This window comes from Carettochelys insculpta, chromosome 4, assembly GCF_033958435.1.
Source record: "Carettochelys insculpta isolate YL-2023 chromosome 4, ASM3395843v1, whole genome shotgun sequence".
NCBI lineage: Eukaryota > Metazoa > Chordata > Testudines > Carettochelyidae > Carettochelys > Carettochelys insculpta.
Window position 1 is genome coordinate 27,833 of NC_134140.1, and position 23,097 is coordinate 50,929.

The window sequence follows — 23,097 nt, forward strand, 5'->3', positions numbered from 1 at the left end:
TAAGGCACTTTTTTTTCTATCATGAGTGAAATTAATTGCTGTAACAATTTACCTAGGGGGACAGAGACTGACTCAATGAATTCAGTTTTGATGCATTTCTACAGCAACACTATCTCATCCAAAAATTATGCGCATCATGCAGGGCTGACTTGATGAAATTCTCTGGCTTGAGCAATTCAGATTATAGTAGATACCAGAAACAGTCCTTTTCAGACATTATAATCTATTTACTTATTTCTTCACAGAACACGGTGTAAACTTGTAGAACTCCTTAACAGAGAATGTGGTGAAGGCCAAGACTATAACAGGGTTCAAAAAGGAACTAGCTAAGTTCACAGGGTAGAGATCTGTTAGCCAGGATGGGTGGGTATGCAAAACCAAGCACTAAAGTGTCTGTAGTCAGTGTGAGAAGCTGGTAATGGGTGACAGGGGAAGGATGACTTTATGATTACCTGTTTTGCTCATTCCCTCTGAAGCACCTGCCATTGGGAAGTCAGCAAACAGGATACAGAGCTAGATGGATTATTGATCTGACCCAGTAGGACTATGCTTATATTGACAGGAAGCATGGTACTGTCCCAGCACATAATGGAAATATCACTAATAATGAAGCCCTGAAGCATTTGCATCTACCAACACCCTTCACCTTCCTCTCATCAACACCCAGTGATTCCTTCTGACAACAATTTTAATAAATCCATAAAATAAAAAAAAAAACAAAACAGAAAACAGCAAAACACCAGGTGACATTAATTTAACTCCCACCCTCACCCAGCCACAGCAGAAGCCCATGAGGAGCTAAGAAAGGAGTTCTCACCGAGATTGCAAGGGAAGCTGATAAAGCTCTAGTGGCTGGAGACTCTTAACCAGCCTGCAAGGGAGATAGACAAGGCCAGTGGCTCTTCTGAGGAAGCCAGCAAAAAAAATGGAAGATTGGGACCATCTCATTGAACAGGTTAAAGGAGGCTGGACTGGGGCAGGTTGTAGGTGAACACACAGGAGTGATGGGTGTGTTCCCAGTCCCACATGTGCAGCTCATCAGCTGCAAAGAGAGTCTCATGTGACTGTGACATTTCTAACAGGGGAGATGTCTCCAGGCTCAGTGTTTTACAGCATGAATATCTCAGCAACAAACTCCTCCTCCTACCATCGCTCTGCTTAGAGGAACGAGCAGTTCTGGGAGGGGGTTTCACCTCAGAGGAAGAACATCCTTACTGTTCTAGACTCTTTCTGATGCAACATGCATAGCTATGACATTCCACAGCACCACTATGTCACTAGCTCTGATCATTCCCATCAGCCATAACACAGCTGGCAAAGTTGTGTTGGGCCTTCTCCAGTCCAGACACGCAGAGATCCACATGGCTGTGGACTGAAGGCATCTGCAGCCAGGGAAGACGTAGCTACAGAACTTCAGCCACCGTTCTTTCTGATGGGTGTTACATACTTCTGCAACTGGAGGACAAATTTCTCTTTGCAGAGGGGTGGCATGATTGCAGAGAGAATTTGCACCTGCTCTGAGTCACACCACATTCACGAATATGATGCTCGTTAACAGAAAGTGCCACCAAGGCAGTTATTTGTCAGCATTAGCCAAGAGGACTCCAGAGACATTGTATACCAGTCTCTAAAGGCAGAGAAAACTCCACATAAAGCTTCAGCAAGTACTGACTGTGTTTGTTGACTATTCTTGAAGAAGCCAATAATAGGTCTCTTTCCATCCTTCACCTGCCCAGCAGGCAGGGTGAGGGAGAAAGGAATTTTGTTCCAGGTAGCTCAGGTTACAGTCACAAATCTAGGCTAATTTTTAGCCAATACAATCATCACTTCCAAAGAATATCAACACACAGGAGCACCCAAGAACTTAGCCCTGGTGCATGCTTGCCAAGTAACACCCCAAGGTTACTAACACAGAAATGCCCCGGCTTGTTCCAAGCAGCTTTGTAGAGGTTAGAAGGAAGTGGGATGTGAGGACTTAAAGTCACTGAGTGGGGAATTTCTTTGGCCAGAGCCCAGAGGCTGCATAGGGGTTTTAGTAGAAAGAAAACTGAGCAAGTCTCACTCACAGACAGACCAGCTCTGCCCTCTGACTGCCATGGGGCATCACACCAGTACCAGCCTTAGACAGCAACACCAGTCAAGTGGATTCTAAGAATGAGAACTCTGGCAATGACATGAAGAAAGACATCACAACTTGCAGCGCCAGCATTGGCTGTGCCCCTTTTCACCTACTGTGACACTCACTGCCAGGTATGTTAACAATGACTGGGCCCCTCCTCCCCCTAACAAGCAGACACTACCATGGCTGTCAGTGATGGCTGTGCCCCAGTAGTGGCAAGCACCGCCATGGGTGCTGGTGACAGACATGCTGCCTTTGGAGACTGCTAAATCGAGGTTTCATCACACTTAGCCAGTGGAACGCCTGTCAAGTAGATCCGGGCTTGATCTTTGCCCAGGTCATTGATGTAGATGTGTGAGAAGCCATTCAGGCCACAATTCTTCTTAGCTGTAGCTAGTGGGTGGTGCTCATCTTCTGGGGAACTGGGTGTGTGTGGTTCATGGCTGCAGCTAGTCGAATTTGACTGCATCAGATCCAGGCCATTTCTCTCACGACTGAGCAGCTCCCTCTGGAGATACTCCCGTCGCTGCCTCCTGTAGAAGAAGATGAAGACAGAGCCAGCAGCAAACCCAAGCAAAAACAAGAGGGGTCCCACCATGACACTGAAGCTCTGCTCAGTTGTATTCCATGTGCTAGCAGAGCTCCTGCCTCTCATCAGGCTATAGGAGGCAACCACGCCCCCTACTCCACCTTCTGTGCACTGGCAGGTGTATTCACCCAGTGTCTCTTCCGTTACTGTGAATTCTAATCCATCAATGCGCAAGGAGTATGCAGTCTCATCTTCCAAAGGTCTCTGCCACATGCAGGTTGCCCAGGCAGATGGTGGAGTGCAGGGAAGCACAATGCGGGCAGCCAGGGAAACTGACACAACTGTAAGAGACATATCTGCAAGGGGAAGAGACACTGCATTAAAGGCAAAAGCCAAATATGAGACAGGACTCCTGTCATATGCACTGATTCTTCACAGTTGTGTGCAGCAGGAGAGGAGCATCTCCCAGCCCAGCCCTACCCCATAGAAATAGCAAGTGGGCAGCTGTATCCCTTAGAGCCAAAAGAAGCAGAGTGTAGAAATGAAACATATGGCAAAGATACAATGGGGAGGTGAACTCATATCCTAGATTCACTGGGAACAACTCTAGGATTTCTTTCTGCCCATCCTCTCTGTTTTCCATAGCCCACCTGCTATTGTACTGAAAGAAGCTCCTAAAACCGACTCACTCTATACTCCTACCTCAGTTCAAAGTCACTTGGGTCTCCATGCTCCCCACTGCCAACAGCTGCTGCACTGTCATGTGACCTACTCACCAGGGGCCCCAGGATGGGGAGAAACCCATGACCCTAAAATAGTGGAGAGGTCAGTCACCCCCAGTATAGACTGGTATCCTGTCATGTTGCTTCTTTCTAGCTGCCACTAGGCCTGCATGCGCCCCAGCACAGCTTTCTGTGCACAACCGCTCCCTTGAGTTAGTCTGAGCACAGCCAGACATGGCTAAGGGTGTGCTTCCCCCTTCAGATATGGGAACACTGATCCCTGAGCCACATCCACACTGCTCAGGAACTCCTCAGAGCTACTATCCACCTAGTGCCCAATACCCAACTTTCTATTGCTGGATGCTCTTCCATCTCTGTTCTCCTTCTAGCCCCAACATATCTCAAGTCACATACCTTTGCCTTCCTGTGGACACAGCGCTAAGATGCTTAGAGAAGTGAGGTCCTGGAGTAATCTGAGATGAAACACAAAAGCAGAGACCACAATGAAGTTCAGTCGCTGCTGCAGCCTCTTCAGAAAATGATCTACCCAGCCCAAGTTACCACATGTAGGGGAGGCAAGTCTGGCTCTACAGCAGGTGAGGAAAGCAACTGGGGGCAATGAGGGGGAGATTCCTGGACCTAGGATAAGCCTCCTTTTTTGAGTGGCAAACAATTACACAGAGAGTCTTGGGGAGGGGCCCAAATGGCAGGGAATTCGGGGACAGAAACTAAAACCTCCAGTAGCTACAAAGGACAGAAGTTACCCAAACAAGAATCAGTGCTTAACCTGACCTGGGACCTACCCCGCTAGGCTTAGGTCAGTTACTACAGTAACTGACAACTGCTGTTTTCTAGGCATTTGCCTGACTCATTGTATCATTCAAGCAAAGTACTAGCAAACTTCAACAACACTTTATTTACACAAGTAAAACCTATTTGCAAAGCTGCTGCATCATTTTATAGTTCTCCTAAGCCCCCGGCTAATCTCCCTTCTCCTTCCTGTTTGCTATTGTTCCAAACTCCCAGCAGCCAATGCTCTCAGTTTCAGCCATTAGAAGCAGTATTGCATCTAAACACCACATTCCCTCCTCTCTTAAGAAGTGCTCTTAATTATAAAATAAACATTGTTCTAACTACTGCAACAAATATGGAACAAACCACTATACTGTTGGCAGAAATATTACACTGAAAACACTGTAAATACTACATAACAGCATGGTCTACATACTACATAACAACATACTACATAACAACATAAAGATGGTCTGGCAGACCATCTTTCAAAACCAGTTTCTAGTGCAATATCTTGTTGTGTTAGTACTATGGTGAAGTCATCCAACATAGGCTGGGTGTTGGCATCATCTCCTCTTGGTGCATAGGCAGCTGGAAGATAAGCAGCATTCCATACACACCCATCAAAAAGTCAATAGGTGCAAGGTCCCCTTTTCTCAATGATTTTAAGGAGGTGTGAATTTATGGTCCCCTTTGTGTAGAATTCCACATTTTCTTACTCTAACAAAGGAAACACACTCAAACTTCAGTTCCTTAGAACCCCACCGTTTGTGGAAGCCGTACACTTTTCCTGTTTCTGTTCAGCTGTTTTAATCACATCATCCTCTTTTGGTACATTAGGTCTTGGTCTTTAACAATCCAGCAATGTTCAGTTTAGTATTTATCTGTTTCCCATGCAGTAACTCTGCAGGTGATCTTTGTGTTGTGGCATGTCATGTAGCCCTATATGCTTGCAAGAAATCAGTAGTGAAGGTTATCTATGACTGCCCTTCCATTTTAACTGTTTGCAAACTCTCTTCCAAGCTTCTGTTAAACCTTTTGATTTTCTCATTGGCTTGAGGGTAATACACAGATCTGCTATGTAAAATGTTCCTCTCTGCTAGAAAAGTTTCAAATTCCAGGGAAGTAAATTGACTACCATTATCCAAAACCAGTTCTTTGGGATCACCTTCCCTGCTAAAAACTGTAGACGAGAATTTAATCACTGTTGCAGAAGAAATGTAAATGCTACCTCGGGCCATTTACTGAAATAATTAATTAAAGTGATGGCATAATGACAGTCAATTGGAGCAATATCAAAGGGTCCTACAATGTCAATCGCAACCTTTTCCCATGCAGAATCTGGGAGAGGAACAGGCTGTAGTGGTAGAGTACATGTCACTGCTGTCTTATCATGCATTTGGTAAGTGACACAGAATTTCATAATTGCTTCAGTTTGGGAGTCCGCCTCTGGCCACGAATACAGATCCTGTGGTCGTTGTTTGGTTCTGATTCCTTGATAAGTATCACATGCCAGGTATATGAGTTTTGACTGTAGTTCGTCTGGCACAAGTAGCTGGTATGTACCTCATAGCACATAGCCATCAAATAAAGGTAATCATGGACTGTAAAATAAGGCAGCAAAACTGGATCATGCTTTTTAGGATTGTTGGGCCACCTCTTTGTCAGGAATTCCCATAGTTTTCATTGAATTGGGCATGTTAAACAAGCAGCTTGGAATTGCTCTCTTGTAACTGCAGTAAGAGTGCTTGTAATAAGTGCAACTACTTCATCCTCATCCTCCAGTGAACCATCTGGTGAAGGCAAAGGCAGGTGAGAAAGGCAATCAGCTGTCATGCTATGGTTTCCTGGGTTATATTCCATTTCATAATTGAAAGAGAGTAGTCTTGCAGACCTCCTAGCAATACAATTTCCTGCTCTGCCTAGTCCTTTTGTGGTTTGTAATGTTGTCAAAGGGCTGTGGTCTGTGTACAGCTTGAATGTATGGCCTCACAGGTAAGTTCTCCATTTTTTCAGTAGCCCATACATAAGCAAGTGCTTTGTTTTCAACTGTTGAGTATTTTCTCTCAGCATCACTAAGTGTCCTTCAAGCAAATGAAACAACCCTCTCTGTATTGTCGTCATGAAGTTGTGTGAGAAGAGCCCCAAGTCCGCAGTCCAAAGCATCAGTAGTCACACTTGTTGCAATGCAGGATTGAATAGTGCATGAACTGGACTATGTACAATCAACTTTTTCAGTTTTGAAACTAGCTTGTGCATCTATTGTCCACACCAAGTTTGAACTTCTCTATAGCTATGCTCATAATGTTTCAATGACAGAAGCATAACTGGGAATAAATTGTGCTTACCAGGAGGTAAGACCCAAGAAGGAATGTACGATTTACAAATCTGGTGGAGGAGGAGCCGTTGAAATTGCTAGGATATGATCTGGATCAGGTTTTAGTCCAGTTGGTGAAACTGTATGCCCTAGAAAGGAGAGGGCTGTTTGTCTAAATTTGCATTTAGATAAGCAGAGTTTGAGGCCTGCTGCACTCATGCAGTTTACTACAGACTGCAGGTTATTTTCATGCTCCTCAGAAGTATTTTCAAGCTCAATATCATCCAGATAGTACTGAACTCCATGTTGATTCTTCAGAATCAATTACACCACTTTTTGGAAGGCACTTGGGGCAGATGCAAGACTGTATGAAACACGTTTAAAAGGAAATAGTTCATCATGTGTAATAATGCTGTGAGGTCTCTGCTTTCTTCATGCAGAATAATCTGCAAATCAACAGTAGAAACCATTTTTGCTCCAAGGAGTCCTACAAATACTTCTATGTGAGGCAGTGGGTGGGTGTCAATCACAATAGCTTTATTTGGCTCCTTTAAATCCACACAGACGAATGAATGCCTCCAGTCTTCTGTGTCACCTCTATAGGTGAAACCTATTCAGATGAGTTACTTTTTTCAATAATGTCCTTTGGTACAAGTTTTTTAAGTTCCTCTGAAACAGCTTCCCTGACTGAAAATGAAAATCACTGAAACGTCTGTTGTACAGGCATCACATTATGTCACATTTTAACTTTGTGCACAAACCCATAAGCACAGCCTAATTTCTCTTCAACCTGATCTTGGGTCCCAGGTGAAACTGGAGTGTGTACTTCAAGAGTGCTTTGCTGAGGAAGATCAATTTGTACATTAACGATCTTGAGGTTTAAAGCAGCAAATAATTCTCTGCCAAGGATTGGAGTGCCTTTATGGACAACGTAAAACTCTGCAGTTACACAGCAATCACCAAAAGTCATTGTTGCTGGCAGGCAGCCACATACCAGAATTTGGTTCTTCAAATAGCACACCAACTTTGGGTTCAGTAAGAGGCACATCTTGTAAGTAATGCAAATAGTTGGAATCAGGTAGTATAGATACTGCTGAGCCAGTATCTAACAGTAGCTGAATAGTATGTGATTTGCCTGAAGACGTGGCAGAAACGTTTGCATCTGTTCTGGAATATGTGCAGTAGTGATTTTGTCCACACTCAGCACAGTAACATCTGATATTGTAACCGCATGCACCTCTTGATTGGACTGGCTACTGCAGCACACCTTAGCAAAATCCCACTATTTTTGCACTGATTGTGCTGAGCTACTTTTGCAGGATATCTTGTGTAGCTCACAAGGTATTGTGGAGATCACAATTTTTAAGTTCCTCTGAAACAGCTTCCCTGACTGAAAATCACTGTAACTTCTGTTGTACAGGCATCACATTACGGCACATTTTAACTTTGTGCACAAACCCATAAGCACAGCCTAATTTCTCCTCAACCTGATCTTGGGTCCCAGGTGAAACTGGAATGTGTACAAATTTGAATTTGCTGGATCTGTGAGTTTTTATTAGCTTTCACCTTGCTAGACTGAGCCTCCTGTAGTCTGCTCATTATTCTGGCTTCTTCTGTAGCTGACTCAATCTGGGTAGCAATGGTTATTGCTTTTTACAGTGTAAATTGTGGTTCTAGAAGTACGTTTATTGTTTTTTCAATGAGCTGGTCTCTAATCATCTTATCTGCCATATTCGCAAAGTCACAGGTTACAATCAGACTCCTCAGAAAAGCAATATACTGCATTACAGTGTCCTCTGGTTTCTGCTCACGCCAGTGAAATCTGTAGCAATTAGTTACTACTTTCACTTTTTTGACAAAAAAGTTCTTTGAATGCAGTAAGAGCAATCTCGTATTTATCATCGGCAAGGGGGAAAGTGTAAAATATATGCTGCCCTTCTCCAAGGCAGTGGATTAGCAGAGCATGTTTTCTCATGTCAGAAAGCTCTGTAACACTGATTGCTAGCAGGTAAGTCTCAAACATCTGAATGCAGAAAGTAAAAGAAATTGGAGGCTCACCTGGACTTTGCAGAAAGGGTGCAGGTGGGTTCAGAGGCAGAAGGGTCATCCTCGTCGCCAAAATGTTGTATTGTGCAAGCAAGGTACTGGCAAACTTTAACAGAACTTTATTTCCAAAAGTGAAACCTATTTACAAAGCTGCTGCATCATTCTGTAGCTCTCCTAACCTGCTGGCTAATCTCCTCCTTTCTCCTTCCTGTTTCCTGTTGTTCCAGATTCCGAGCAGCCAGCGCTCTCAGTTCCAGCCATTACAAACAGTATTACATCTAAAAACCACACCGTTGTACCTCACAACCACAAGAAACTTGCCCCACTCTCTGGTTTGTGTTCCAGGCACAAATAATGGTACCTGCACATGGGTGAAAAGGAGGAAAGCTGGCCAGCAATGCGTGCCTTCTGGGCAAGGGGGAGTGAGAGGAAAGTTGCTAGGGAAGTCTGGAATGGGGATGTTGGCTGGTGGCAAAGGCCTGGGAGTAGGCTCAGGAGGGAATCATTCCTAGAGGAAGCTTGAGACACTTTGTTCAGTGTCTAAGAATCTCAAAACATTTTTGTGCAGACAGCCTAGAGCATTAGGCCTGAATCAGACTGAACCAAAATGAGGCTATGTATTACTGTATGCACCTGTATGCTCAGTGTCCACTTCAAGAACTTGGTGACAGTGCTGCTAGCATTCCTAAGACACATTCAATATTTATGTAAATACATTCCAGACAGCTAGAATAATTACACCCCAACCCACCCCAAGACAGTTTTACAGAACACACACTCCCCCCCATGTTTTATAGAAAGTGAGTTATGAATATAAATATGCATAACTCAGAAGTGGTTTGGATGAGATGTGGCTTCTTACCTATCATTTTTAATGTTATAACTTGCTGGCTCTGTAAATCCTATTTTAATGCACGTATCATTTTTGTAGTTGAGGCTGTAAGTATTGTCTACATAGTTATATTCAAAATGTTTGTCTTTGTGAAGACCTCTGTGGCTACCTTACTGTGAGAGTATAGATTGTGAGGAGATAGCAGTACTTACAGAACAAAACAAAAAAGCAGTCCAGTAGCACTTTAAAGACTAACAATATAATTTATTAGGTGACGAGCTTTCGTGGGACAGACCGACTTCTTCAGATCATAGCCATACCAGAACGGATTCAATATTTAAGTCACAGAGAACCAAAAACAGTAATCAAGCTTGACAAATCAGAAAAATATTAAGTTGAGTAAATCAGAGAGCAGAGGGGCAGAAGGTGGGGTGGGGAGTCAAGAATTAGATAAAGCCAAGTATGCAAAAGAGCCCCTGACTGCACTGAGCTACTGAAACCCACTGATCGCTATACTTACCTACATGCTTCTAGCTTCCATCCTGCACACACAACTAGATCCATTGTTCACAGTCAAGACCTTAGGTACAATCACATTTGCTCTGATCCGACTAACAGAGACCGAAAACTACAAGATCTCTACCACATATTCATAAACCTGAATTACCCACCAGGAGAAATAAAAAAACAAATCGACAGGGTCAGACAAATACCCAGAGACCAGCTACTCCAAGATAGGCCCAAAAAAGCCAAGAACAGAACACCACTGGTCATTACCTACAGCCCCCAACTCAAACCACTGCAATGCATCATTAAAGACCTACAACCTACCCTTAATCAGGATGCCACATTCCAGAAGGTCCTAGGTGACAGACCTGTTCTCCCCTACAGACAATCTCCCAACCTTATGAGGATTCTCACCAACAATCTCAGTCTATACCACAGGAACACCAGTCCTGGAACTTTTCCTTGCAACAAAACCCATTGCCAACTTTGTCCACGTAACTATTCTGGAGATACCACCACTGGACGTAACCAGGTTATTTACAGAATCACATGCTCATTCTCATGTTCCTCAACTAACATCATATATGCTGCCATCATGTGCCAACAATACCCAGATACTTTGTATATTGGACAGACTTCAAACTCTCTTAGACAAGGAATTAATGGGCACAGAACAGACAAAAACACTCCTGATCCACAAACCGGTCAGTCAGCATTTTAATGGAGTGGGCCATTCTGTTAATAACTTGAAGGTTTGCATCTTATTGAAGAGGAATTTTCACAACAGATTGGAAAGAGAGCCTGCTGAACTCTCTTTTATATTCAAATTCGACACATTAACACATGGTTTGAACAGGGATGTGAATTTTCTAGGTAATTATAGGGGCTCTTTTGCATACTTGGCTTAATCTACACTTCTTGACCCCTGCCCCCAGCCCCTCTACTTTCTGATTTGCTCATCCTGATAATATTTTTCTGATTTGTCAACCTTGACAACTATTTTTGGCTCTCTGCGCCTTAAATATTGAGTCTGTTCTGCTATGGCTATGAGCTGAAGAAGTGGGTCTGTCCCACAAAAGCTCATCACCTAATAAATTATTTTGTTAGTCTTTAAAGTGCTACTGGACTGCTTTTTTGTTTCGATAGTATATAGACTAGCACGGCATTTTCTCTGTTACTAAGGGTTCTTAGAACTCCTGGAGGATAGAAGAGATCCCAGAAGTCTTGAGGAGGGCAAACAGAGTGTCCACCTTTAAAAAGGGAGAAAAGAGAGATTCTGGGGAATTTTATGCCAGTCAGCCTAATTTTGGTATCTGAAATTAAACTAGAAGCAATTAAACAGTTTGTAAGCAGCAACAGGACAAAACTAATATGGATTTAATAAGAACAAATCATATCAAACCACCCTCATTTCCTCTTCTGACATGTTTAGGGGCCTGGCATATGGGGATGGGAGGATGCTGTAAACATACTATACCTTGGCTTCCACATGGCTTTTAACAATACCCCAACTGACATTCTCATAAGCAAACTAGACAAATGTGGTACAGATGCAATTACTATAAGGCAGCGCACAAGTGGTTGAAAGATCATGTTCAAATAACAGTTATCAGTGATGCACTGTCAAACTGGGAAGATATTATCTAGTGGAGTCCAGCAGTGCTCAGTCACAATTCAATATTTTCATTAAATGATTAGGATCATGGTCTGACATCAACAAGAGGAAAATCAGTAGAAAATGTGAAGTAACATGCTCAGTAAAGAAAAAAAATATCAAGTACAAAATGGGAAATAACTAGCTAGGTGATAGTATTGTTTGAAAAGAATCTGGTGATTAAAGGGGAACAAAAATTTAATACAGCCAATATGATGCAGTTGCAAGCAACAGAAGCTAGTATATTTATATTGTAATGTAATGTATAACAGAAATATATATAAAGCCACAGAAGATAAATGCCCTCCTCTACTCAGTACTAAGCTGGCTACCCCAGACAGTTACCGATCCATTGACCACCAGTTCGAGGTAGGCAAAGCCACCATAAGGGCCGTCCTCATCGATGTGAGCCACGCCCAGGTCACACCTAGACTGTATGTGGGGGGAGCGCAGGGGGGGCAGCCTGGCGACAGGCACTGGTGGGAGATGGGTGGGCACCCCGGGGACAGGGGCGGGGATGGGGACAGGCAAGGGCGGGCAAGCTGCACCCCACCCCACACCCATGAGCATGCCCCTCTATGCTCTGCAGGTCATCGGGGCAATCAACAAAGTGCTCCTGAAGCAGCTGGTTCACGCTGGAGACCTGGATGACACCACCCAGGGATTCTAGGCACTAGGCTTACCCAACTGCTTTGGGGCCCTGGATGGCTCCCACATCACCATCCGGGCTCTGGAGCACAGCCATGGGGCCTATATGAATTGCAAGGGCTACCACTTGGTGGTCCTGCAGGCCCTGGTAGATGCCAACGGCCAGTTCCAGGACATCTGCATAGCCTGGTCCACCTGCGCACATGATGTGAGGGTCTTCAGGAACTCAGGGCTGAGACGTCATATGGCCGAGTGGACCTTCATCCCCGGCGGGAGCTCCCCATTGGGGACATGACGATGCCACCCTGCATTGTGGTGGACGCAGCCTACCCCCTGCAGGCTTGGCACACCCAGCCGAGCCAGTACCTTTTCAATGAGCGACTGAACCGTGCCCGGAGCACCATCGAGCTGGTGTTTGACAGCCTCAAGGGGTGTTTTAGATGCCTCTACACCAGGCTGGAGGTGGGCCTCCCCAATGTCCCGGTGGTGGTTGGGGCCTGCTGCACCCTCCATAACCTGGTGGAGGCAAAACATGAGCCCTACATGCAGGGGTGGGCCGCTGAGGCAGGACGTGGGTACGAACAGCCCTCTGCCGCCCCGTGCCACCAGGCCCAGCAGGATGGGGTTTGTTTACGGGAGGCCCTGCACCAGGCCTTTGAGCGGGGGTCACAGTGACCCCCCAACCTGCACCCTGCATACACACACCCCACCCACACTCTGCACACACATGCACACCCGCCACCCATACACCTACCAGCACACATACACGGGGGACACATGGGACACCATAAAAATAAACTATTTACTTTGAAGAACTGTGCCCTTCATTTTCTTCGGGGAACTATTTACATGGGAGGGGGGAGAGTGAACAGGGAGAACTATTTACATGGGGAGGGGGGAGAACAGGAAGCCGCGATGGGTGGCCTCACCCCTCCACAGGGCTCGACGGCCGGGATCCCCATTGCCCATGCCCATCCCTTCCTCCCTGTATCCAGGGGCCCCACTGGGGCTGGCAATACATGGAGGAAGGGGCATGACTCGGGTACAGTCCCCACGCCTGTGCTGGGCTCGGCATGGGTGGGGCGGCGCTTGACCTCCAGCTGGCCAACAGGGTGTAGGCCAGGTGGACAGGCTGGCTGGGGGGAGGTGGGGAGGGAGCAGGGCCTCGAAGTCAGCCTCCTCGGTGGTGGGGGCCACTGTGGGGGAAGCAGGGGGATGGGGAATGCTGGGGGGAGAGGATAGGGGACGCATGGGTGACGGGGGCATAGGGGATGGTGAAGGGGTGACAGGGGGCGTGGATGTGGGAATGGCCTGAGATGGAGCGGTGGCAGGAGCAAGGTGGCTGACCACAGCCTGGGTGAGGGCGTCCAGGTTGGATGCCACCTGGTCCCATGTCTGCTGCTCCATGGCAAGCCACTCCCACATGATGCCGTAAGCTCCCTGAGGGGGGCTGTGTGGGCCGTGTCCCCTGCCACCTTCTCCCTGGCCTGGTGGTGCTGGCGGAGGGACTGGCGGTGGCCCCATGTTGTCCCCATCTGGGGCTTGGACTGCTCCCGCTCACCCTAGGTGGTAGGGCTCCCTGGGCTCATTGTGGGGGTGGAGCTGTGGAGACATAAAGGGAGAGGAACGGGCCGTTAGTCCCGGTTAGGGACCCTCTGAACGCCCCCACCCCAGACACCCCAGCCCAGTGGTCCTGCAGGGACTGCATCTGGTGTTCCCCATCTGGGTTGCAGGAGCACTGCCTCTCTTCTGCCCGTCCTTGGTCCCTCCATGGCCTGGCAGCCCGTGGTACTGTCCAGACCACATGGTGCTGAATGCCACACGTCAGCCCTGTGAGGCTGAGGCGGTGGGCCCGTCTGACCTGCCTGTGCCCTGGGGCTGATGTCCCTGTGGGTGGGCTGTGGCCACCCCAGGTGGGACTGCGCGCCCCCTCCCCCAGCCCCTCAGCTGCCCACGTGCATGGTACAGACCTGTGGGTCACTCCACAAACTCAGGTGAGGCACCATCTGAGGGGGCCAGGCTGGATGGGCCCAAGGGGACTTCAATGACGAGGGCCCCCTCACTCGAGCCCTCATCAATCACTCGTGTCCCGGATCCGTGGCGGGTGCCTGAAGGTGGCCAGTGGTCTGGAGCAGTCCTCCCCGTCGGTCCCTGTCCCCTCCAGCTCCGGCTCCATCGGGGTGCCCACTGTGTCAAGGAACACAGCTGGGGGTCCTGCTTCCTTGGGCCCAAGGAGGTGGTCCAGTTGTTTAAAGTAGGGGCAGCTGGTGGGTGCTTCCCCTGACTGCCCAGCCGTGTCCCGAGCCCGACAGTAACCTTGCCTGAGCTCCTTCACTTTGGACCTCACCTGGTCCAGGCTTCGGGTGGGGTGACCCCGGCCAGTGAGGCCCTTGGCGAGTTGCTCAAATGCAGCTGTGTTTCGGTGCTGGACCCCCCCGTCTGCTGCAGGACCTCCTCATCTGCCCAGAGGGTAGATGCTCCATGGTTCTTTCAAAAAAACGTGGTCTTCTGATCTGAATTTCAAATGAACTTGCTAGTGTAGATACACCCAAAGCATTTTTCTTCACACAGAGCATAGTAGGCCTGTGGAACTCCTTGTCAGAGGATACACTGAAGGCCAGGATTTTAACATGGTTCAAAAAAAGAACAAGATAAATTCATGGAGGTCAAGTCCACCAATGGCTATGAACCAGGATAGGTAGGAATGGTGTCCCTAGCTTCCATTTGTCAGAAGTTGGAAATGGATGACAGGATAAGGATCACTTTAAGGATTACCTGTTTGTTCACTCCTTCTGGGGCATCTGGCATATTGGGCAAGGTGAACCTCTGGTCTGACTCTGCATGGCTGTTCTTATATTTTATGATTTTATCCCCATGGTTAGGTTGCATGTGGTTCCTACTGTCCTGTAGTAACCAGAGGTGGATACCTCAGTTTCCCTAGGTGCAGCATCAGTGCATATTGGTGAGGGGAGTTTTGGTGTGATGACATCTCACATGCGGGCCAGGCCCTCCCTGCTCTTTGTAACTTAGGAAACCAGGTGACACCCTTCTTCCAATGTAAACAGGACTAAAGAGGGACGAGAGGTTTGGCTGGTTTGAACTGGAACTGGGCTGTTGAATGGGGCAGTCTCATGTGGCTGTAGCAGGAGAAAGGAGGGCCAGAGCCCTGGCTTGGGGTTCCCCCTCAGCCCCTTCTCCCCAAGATGAATTGTACTGACTGCTTCTGATTTCTGTACTGACAAATCTGTTCTGTGCTGTATCCCTGTTGACTAATTAAACCACCTGTTCTCTCTGATCATTTCCCACACTCCATGACAAAGGGCTGGAGCTCAGTGAGGCCAGGCAGCTGAAACGGTCATGACCAAAGGAGATGGAACCAGGATAGGTTCCTAAGATCATGGGCACTCTAAATGGTAACACTGAGGATAGGGTGACAGTCAATTCGCAGATGTCAGATTTCAAGAAAGAGATGTCAAAACCCAGGCTATAGAAAATGGAGACAAGTCACTTACCCATTTTCACCCTGGTGGTGTATGCAAGCACCCAGTTCTCTGCTCCAGGCACAGGAGGGATCTCTAGCCAGGACACATGCAACACAGCTCTTATAACTCTCACAGTCTGTTGTGTTGACCTGAGTCACTTCAGTAAAGGACCCTACATACAACCAGTTCTGCAAAGGGAGCAAGAGGGAACAGATGATGGGGAAAAAAAAAAAAAAAAAAACCCAAACACATTTGCAGAACCTGACAATGCACAAAAAGTATCTTGACATCAGGTGGGAGCTGAGCACCCAAGTTGGCTTAAAAGGGAAATCCTTAGTCAGCTTAAATTCAAAAAGGATGCATACAAGAAATGGAAATGAGGACAGTTCACTAAGGAGGAGTACAAACATATGGCTGGAGAATGCCGGGCAGTAATCAGGAAAGTGAAAGCACAACGGGAACTGCAGCTGGCAAGGAATGTGAAGAGTAACAAGAAGGGTTTCTACAGGCATGTACTACCAACCAGGCTGTTGAGGCCTGACCCAGCCACTGGGCCTGAGAACACTGATTAGGCCATTGGGCCTGTGAACACTAATGCTTGTTCTCTCACCTGATGGAGCTGCAGATTCTGAACTGGCTGGGGCTGTGGGAACAGTGTTAGATCCTCTATGATGACAGCCTTTTGGCCAATTTTCACTGCTTTGTGCAAGTGTCCATCCTCTGCAAATGGAAGGCCAGAGCAAGGGGACAGGTTAGATCAGCACCACCATCTGGTGCCACAGCAGCAGACAAGTTCCACAAGCTTCCCTTCACAAGACAGCCTCAGCTCCAGTGCCAGGAGGTGGCCATTCTGGCCCTTACTTCAGACAGCTGCACGCCAGGCTGAATCCAAAGCCCTCTCCGATACCCCCACCCACCCCACCCATTACTGTGAACAATACCAGCACCTGCCTGTCACTCAGTCCCATAACTTGGATGTTACCTTTGACTCTAGGTCAGATGACACTTATGTCTTCTAAGATTTTTTCTACCTAATATCTCTGAGATACAGCCACTCCTACCCACCCACATGGCTAAAATTCTGTTCTGGTTCTCACATCTGGCTCTTGTATGGCTTTCCTGCCAAATATCCTTCTCCTGGTTCTCAAGAAGCAAAGTTTTGTCCAATGCACATCATTCAGAATGCTGCTTCAAAGACTGTTTTCTTAGCTCATTGCTTTGACCATGCCATCCCCTCCACTGGTTCCCCCTTTTCTATCACTTCGGGCATACAGAATAATAGAATACTAGGACTGGAAGGGACCTCAAGAGGCCATCGAGTCCAGCCCCCTGCCCCAATGGCAGGAACAAGTTCTGTCTAAACCATCCCTGTAGACATCTATCAAACCTGTTCTTAAATATCTCCAGTGATGGAGATTCCACAACCTCCCTTGGCAATTTATTCCACTGTTTGACCACTCTGATAGTTAGGAACTTTTTCCTAATGTCCAACCTAAACCTCGCTTGCTGCAGTTTAAGCTCATTGCCTCTTGTTCTATCCTCAGAGGCCAAGAAACAGAAGTTACTCACCGTAGTAACGATGGTTCTTCGAGATGTGTCCCCATGGGTGCTCCACATGGAGCACGGCGCCGCAGATCAAAATTCTTCCAGCAGTTTCTCCTGGATCACGCATGCGCCGGCGCGTGCCGTTCCCTTGCACATCCCTGGCCACGTGCGCGATCTGGTCCCCACCAGTTCCTTGACCAACCACCTCAGATGCTCCTGAAAGACACTAGACAGAGATCCGAAGCGTGGAGGATGGGTGGGTGGCGGAGCACCCACGGGGACACATCTCGAAGAACCATCGTTACTACGGTGAGTAACTTCTCTTTCTTCATCGAGTGTCCCCATGGGTGCTCCACAATAGGTGACTACCCAGCAGTAACCCAAGAAAGGAGGTGGGTAATCGGTTTATGTGCAGCTTGCCCCCGAAAGGACTGCTGTCGAGAGGCAGGTATCCTCTTGGGATACCCGATGTAGGGCATAATGCTTGGCGAAGTTGTCATAGGATGACCAGGTCGCCGCTCTATAGATGTCCTTCAACACGATGCCCTTATAGAAGGCTGTTGATGCTGCCACCGCCCTGGTGGAGTGAGCCCTGGGCGGGGCCGGCAAAGGAGTCTTTCGAAGCTCGTAGCACATTTTTATACAGGACACAATGTGCTTTGAGATTCTCTGTGAAGAGAGACCTTCTCCTTTTGACCTGGGAGCGAGAGAGACTAGAAGTCTGTCTGTTTTCCGGAAGGACTTAGTTCTGTCTATGTAGAAGGCCAACACCCGCCTCACATCCAGGAGATGCAGGCGTGCCTCCTTGCTGGAGCTGTGAGGCTTCAGGTAAAACAAGGGTAAAACTATTGGTTCGTTAAGATGGAATTCTGAAGAAACTTTTGGAACAAAGGCTGGGTGCAGCCGTAAGGTTACCGCCTCCTTTGAGAATACTGTGCAGGGCGGCGTTGCCATAACTGCTGCGAGCTCACTCACCCTGCGAGCTGACGTAATTGCAAAGAGGAAGGTTGTTTTTATCGTAAGGAGACGTAGGGGAACTGTGGCTAATGGTTCAAAAGGTGGACCCGTGAGCGTGCTGAGCACCAGGACCAGGTTCCACGATGGCGGAAGCAGTTTCCGAGGGGGGTACAGGTTTACCAACCCCTTCAAGAACCTGGTAACGATAGGATGGGCAAATACCGTGGGCCCCTCCTCTGTATGCCGAAAGGCTGATATAGCGGCGAGGTGGACTTTTAGCGAGGATAAGGAAAGTCCGCCCCCTTGAGGTCCAATAAGTATTCAAGTATTACTGGTATAGGAACGTCAAGGGGAGCCAACTGCTTGGCGGAACACCAGGCTGTGAATCAAGTCCATTTCTGCTTATAAGTCTTCCTGGTGGAGGTCCTTCGGCTACTTTCCAGGACTTGTTGTACTCCCTCCGTGCATGTACTTTCTAAGGAGCTGAGCCATGGATTAGCCATGCTTGTAGGCACAGACTCTGAGGGTTCGGGTGCACTATGGACCCCTGGGCCTGTGTGAGTAGGTCCGGCGCCACCGGTAGGGGGAGCGGTGGGCGGTCTGACATGCACAGAAGCAAGGGAAACCATTGCTGCCGATCCCACGTTGGGACTACTAGTATCATGCGAGCTCTCTCCCTTCCGGCTTTCTGCAAGACCTTGTGGATAAGCACTGTTGGGGGGGAACGTGTAAACTAGGGGACCCTTCCATGGAATCATGAATGCGTCCCCCAGGGACCCCCACCCCACTCCTGCCCTGGAGCAGTACTGGGGACACTTCTTGTTGTGCTGTGTGGCAAACAGATTGATCTGGGGAAACTTCCGTGTATGAAAGATCGGTTGTAGCAGATCGGCGCAGATCTGCCATTCGTGCGTGAGTGCAAAGTGCCTGCTCAGCTGATCTGCTTTCACGTTGTGAGCACCCGGCAAGTATGAGGCTTTCAACGTAATGTTGTTGGCAATGCACCAGTTCCACAGTCGGACTGCTTCCGCACATAGGGCACGGGATCGGGCTCCTCCTTGCCGATTTATGTAAAACATAGTGGAGGTATTGTCTGTATTGATCCCGACTACTTTGCCACATATGTGGTCTCGGAAATGCTTGCAGGTGTTGAACACTGCTCTGAGCTCCAGTATGTTTATGTGCAGTGACTGTTCCGCAGGGGACCATAGGCCTTGCGTCACCTTGTCACTGATGTGCGCTCCCCATCCTATGTGGGAGGCGTCGGTAGTAAGAAAAATAGAAATTTGTGGTTGGTGAAAGGGCACCCCTGCTAGCAAGTTCTTGGGGTTTACCCACCATGCCAGGGATCTGCGCACCTCTGTTGTGGGCGACACTACCCTGTGAACAGTGTGGGATGCCGGTTTGTAGACACTCGCCAGCCAATGCTGCAGGCTTCGCATGTGCAATCTGGCATTCTGTACCACAAATGTTGCTGCCGCCATATGGCCCAGCAGCTGTAAGCACGTTAAGACCGGCACCGTGGGGCTGTATGTAATGACTTGCACCAGCAAACTGATGGCGTGAAAGCGGGCGTTGGGTAGGTACACCCTTGCTGTGATAGAGTTTATGCGTGCCCCTATGAACTCTATGTCCTGTGTAGGGTCGGTCTTTGACTTCACGAGGTTGATGACTAGGCTCAGCGAAGAAAACGTGTCCGCTGTGACGCGTATCATGCATAGGACCTCTGCCTTCGAGGCCCCTTTCAGTAGGCAGTCGTCCAGGTATGGAAATATGAATACCCCCTGTCTGTGCAGGTAGGCTGACACCACTGCCAAGGTTTTGGTAAAGACTCTGGGGGCCGAGGAGAGGCCGAACGGAAGAACCCTGTACTGGAAGTGCTCCTTGCCGACCATGAGGCGGAGGAAGCGCCTGTGTGCCGGGTGGATCATTATATAAAAGTAAGCATCTTGTAAGTCGAGGGCAGCAAACCAATCTCCATTGTCCAGTGCTGTGAGTATGGAGGCGACTGTAATCATCCGAAAACGTTGTTTGCGCAAGTAGCGGTTGAGGCCCCGAAGATCTAAGATGGGCCTCCAGCCTCCTGTTTTCTTCTCTGTGAGGAAGTAGCGTGAATAAAACCCTTTCCCCTGGAATTGTTCCGGCACTCTTTCCACCGCCCCTATGAACATAAGGTGGTCCACCTCCTGTTTGAGCCTCGCCTTGTGGGCAGCGTCCTGGAGGTGGGGCCTGGAGGGAAGCTTCGTCGGTGGGAGCGACTGGACGGGGATCGCGTAACCTGTGGCTATGATCTCCAGCACCCATTTGTCTGCGGTGATCTTTTGCCATTGGGAGTGAAACGGTCTGAGGTGATGATGGAACATGAGATGAGAGTGGCATTACACGATGGTAGTGATAGTGCAGCCCTCGACATGCCCGTCAAACTTGTTGCCTTTGGGCCTGTCCCGAGGGTATATGGCTTTGTTGGGAACGCCACCTGGGAGTTCTGTACTGTTGCTGCTGTTGATGTCGCCCTTGGTCGTAGCCCCATTGATACTGAGCACGCTGTGGTTGGTACGGGTAGCGTCTTTGCTGAGGGTAATATTATTTCTTCCTATATGGAGGGGTATAAATACCCAGGGTTCTAAGTGTCACTCTCAAGTCCTTACTGGAGTGGAGGACCGAGTTGGTTGAGTCTGCAAACAACTTTTGCGTGTCAAAGGGAAGATCCACGATCTTCGCCTGTAGATCCCTCGGGATGCCCGATGTCTGGAGCCAGGATTCTCTACGCATGACCACTGCTGTAGCCGTTGAGCGTGCCGCCGTATCTGCCACATCCAGGGCGATCTGGACTCCTGTCCTCGAAGCTGCGTAGCCCTCTTGCGCAATTGCCTTTAACACCGGCTTCTTATCTTCTGGAAGTGAATCCATGAGAGAAGTAAGCCTGGAGTAATTATCGAAGTTATAGTTTGCTAGGTGTGCTGCATAATTTGCCATGCTCAATAGCAGGGTGGGAAGAGGAATATACCTTCCTGCCAAACAGCTCTAGCTTCTTGGCATCTTTGTCCGATCCCCCCGATTTGTACTGAGAAGTCTTTGACCTCTGCTGGGACGATTCGACCACCAGTGAGTTCGGTTGTGGGTGACTGAAGAGGAACTCCATCCCCTTTGCCAGGACGAAGTACTTCTTATCCGCTCTCTTGTTCATAGGTGGAACAGAGGCCGGAGTCTGCCATATGATAGTGGCTGACTCCATAATGGCTTCGCCCAGCGGGACAGCAATTTTGGATGAAGCCGGGGGTCTCAAATTTTTCAGGAGTTTGTGATGTTTCTCCTGCACTTCTGCCGTTTGAATGCCTTGCGTGAAAGCCACCCTTTTAAACAGCTCCTGAAACTGTTTAAGGTCATCCAGGGGAGCGACATCCCCGGGGGCCATGGCCTCATCTGGGGAGGATGAGGAGGAGCCACCAAGGTAAACCTCCCTCGAACTCTCAGGTTCCTGCGGCTGATGGTATACCTGCTCGCTGGAGGATTGCGAAGGAAAGTCTCGGGGTTCTAAAATTAACTCCCCTTGAGATAACTGAGTTTCCATCCCCGCCCAGCAGTGTCCACGGGGGTATTGGCTGGCTGGGGGGGACCTGCCCCTGGGCGTAGGCCTGGGGTGTCTGTGTCCAGCATGATAGGAACGACCATGGCAGCATGGGCACGGGTCCAGGGACGGAGACCTGGACCACTCAGAGTGTGTACCCCCAATGTCTGGGAGAGTGAGACCTCCGCGATGACACAGATAGCGGTGACACTGGTTTGTGATAGTACTCCAGCGGATCCAATCCTAGAAAGGGCGAAGGTGGCCCAAGCCATGGTGACATTGGTTGGAGGAAGGGAAAAGGAGGTTCTGGATAGGCCGGTGGAGACCCAGGCCTTCTGGGCGGCGTGTGTAGCACAGGGGGAGGGCTTGTTGTTAGCAGCAGCACAGCCCTGTCCAGAGAAGGGCTGCAGTGCCGTGTTTTTGCTCTTGCCTTTCCCCTCCCCTGCAGGGCTGGCACTGCCCCCTTCCGCGCCGGGGATCTCGGCCCCGCTGTCGGCGCCGTGCTCGGCCCGCTCAGCTGCGGTGCCGCACAGATAATGTCCTCCAGTGCCTGCAGGCTCCGTGCCTGCTGGCCCTGCACCGTTGGTGCCGCGGGGGTCGGTGCCGCCTGTGGCAGTGCCGCCGGTTCCTGCGCTGGCCTGGCCGACGCTCTAGGCGCCGCGCGTGCCGGCTGTTTTGTAATCGGAGGCTCAGCCTCTGCCACGTGCGCTGCCGCGGTGACGCTTGCCTGAGTATGCGGCTGGGGGCTGTGCGCTCCACCCATCCCGCTCACTGAGACCGCCGGCAGGGATCGAGCTGGGGAGAGCTTCCTCCGTTTTTGCACCGAGGGGGTCAGAGAAACTGCCTTCGTTTTGTGGAACCCAGAGGGCCCTTCTGATTGCCTCTCCGGCATGTCTGGCTGGAGGGCCTTATCAAACAAGAGCAACGCATTTCTCTGTCTTTCCTTGCCCTGGCTGTGAGCTTAGCACAGTGGGAACACTTCTGGGTAACGTGTGATTCCCCCAGGCATCGGATGCATTCACTATGCCCATCGGAGGCCGGCATAGCTTCATGGCAGGACTCACACTTTTTAAAGCCTGAAGAAGCCATCTCGGTGAGTCTTTTACTGTTAATGGGGTACTTAGCACCTTATCCGTGCCTGTTTACCCAAATCACGGACCCCAGCCTGCGTCCACTCTTCTTCTCAACTCCTCTCTTTTTTTTTTTTTTGAAAAAAAGAAACAATTTACATGTAGAAACGCTGTCTAATCTGACTCTGGCCGTAGCCTGAGTGAATTCCATCTGCAGCCGATGGCGGTTGAGAAGGAACTGGCGGGGACTGTATTGCACACGTGGCCGGGGACGCGCAAGGGAGCGGCGTGCGCCGGCGCATGCGCGAT

General features: G+C 49.0%; 1 protein-coding gene across 2 annotated transcripts in view; it reads right to left on the minus strand.

Annotated features, from left to right (window-relative positions):
- Positions 1–682: 682 nt before the first annotated feature.
- The window catches only part of SEMA4F (ssemaphorin 4F), a 127,983-nt gene continuing 105,568 nt past the window's right edge, over positions 683–23,097 (minus strand). The window contains exons 11-14 of one of the 2 annotated variants that reach the window (XM_074992107.1): positions 16,259–16,368; positions 15,679–15,836; positions 3,785–3,843; positions 683–3,004 (exon numbers count right to left, since the gene is read on the minus strand). In XM_074992107.1, coding sequence (XP_074848208.1) covers positions 2,385–3,004; positions 3,785–3,843; positions 15,679–15,836; positions 16,259–16,368 — 947 coding nt within the window. In that variant the 3' untranslated portion in view covers positions 683–2,384. The remainder of the gene's footprint in view (positions 3,005–3,784; positions 3,844–15,678; positions 15,837–16,258; positions 16,369–23,097) is intronic. The other variant, XM_074992108.1, reaches the window with a different exon arrangement.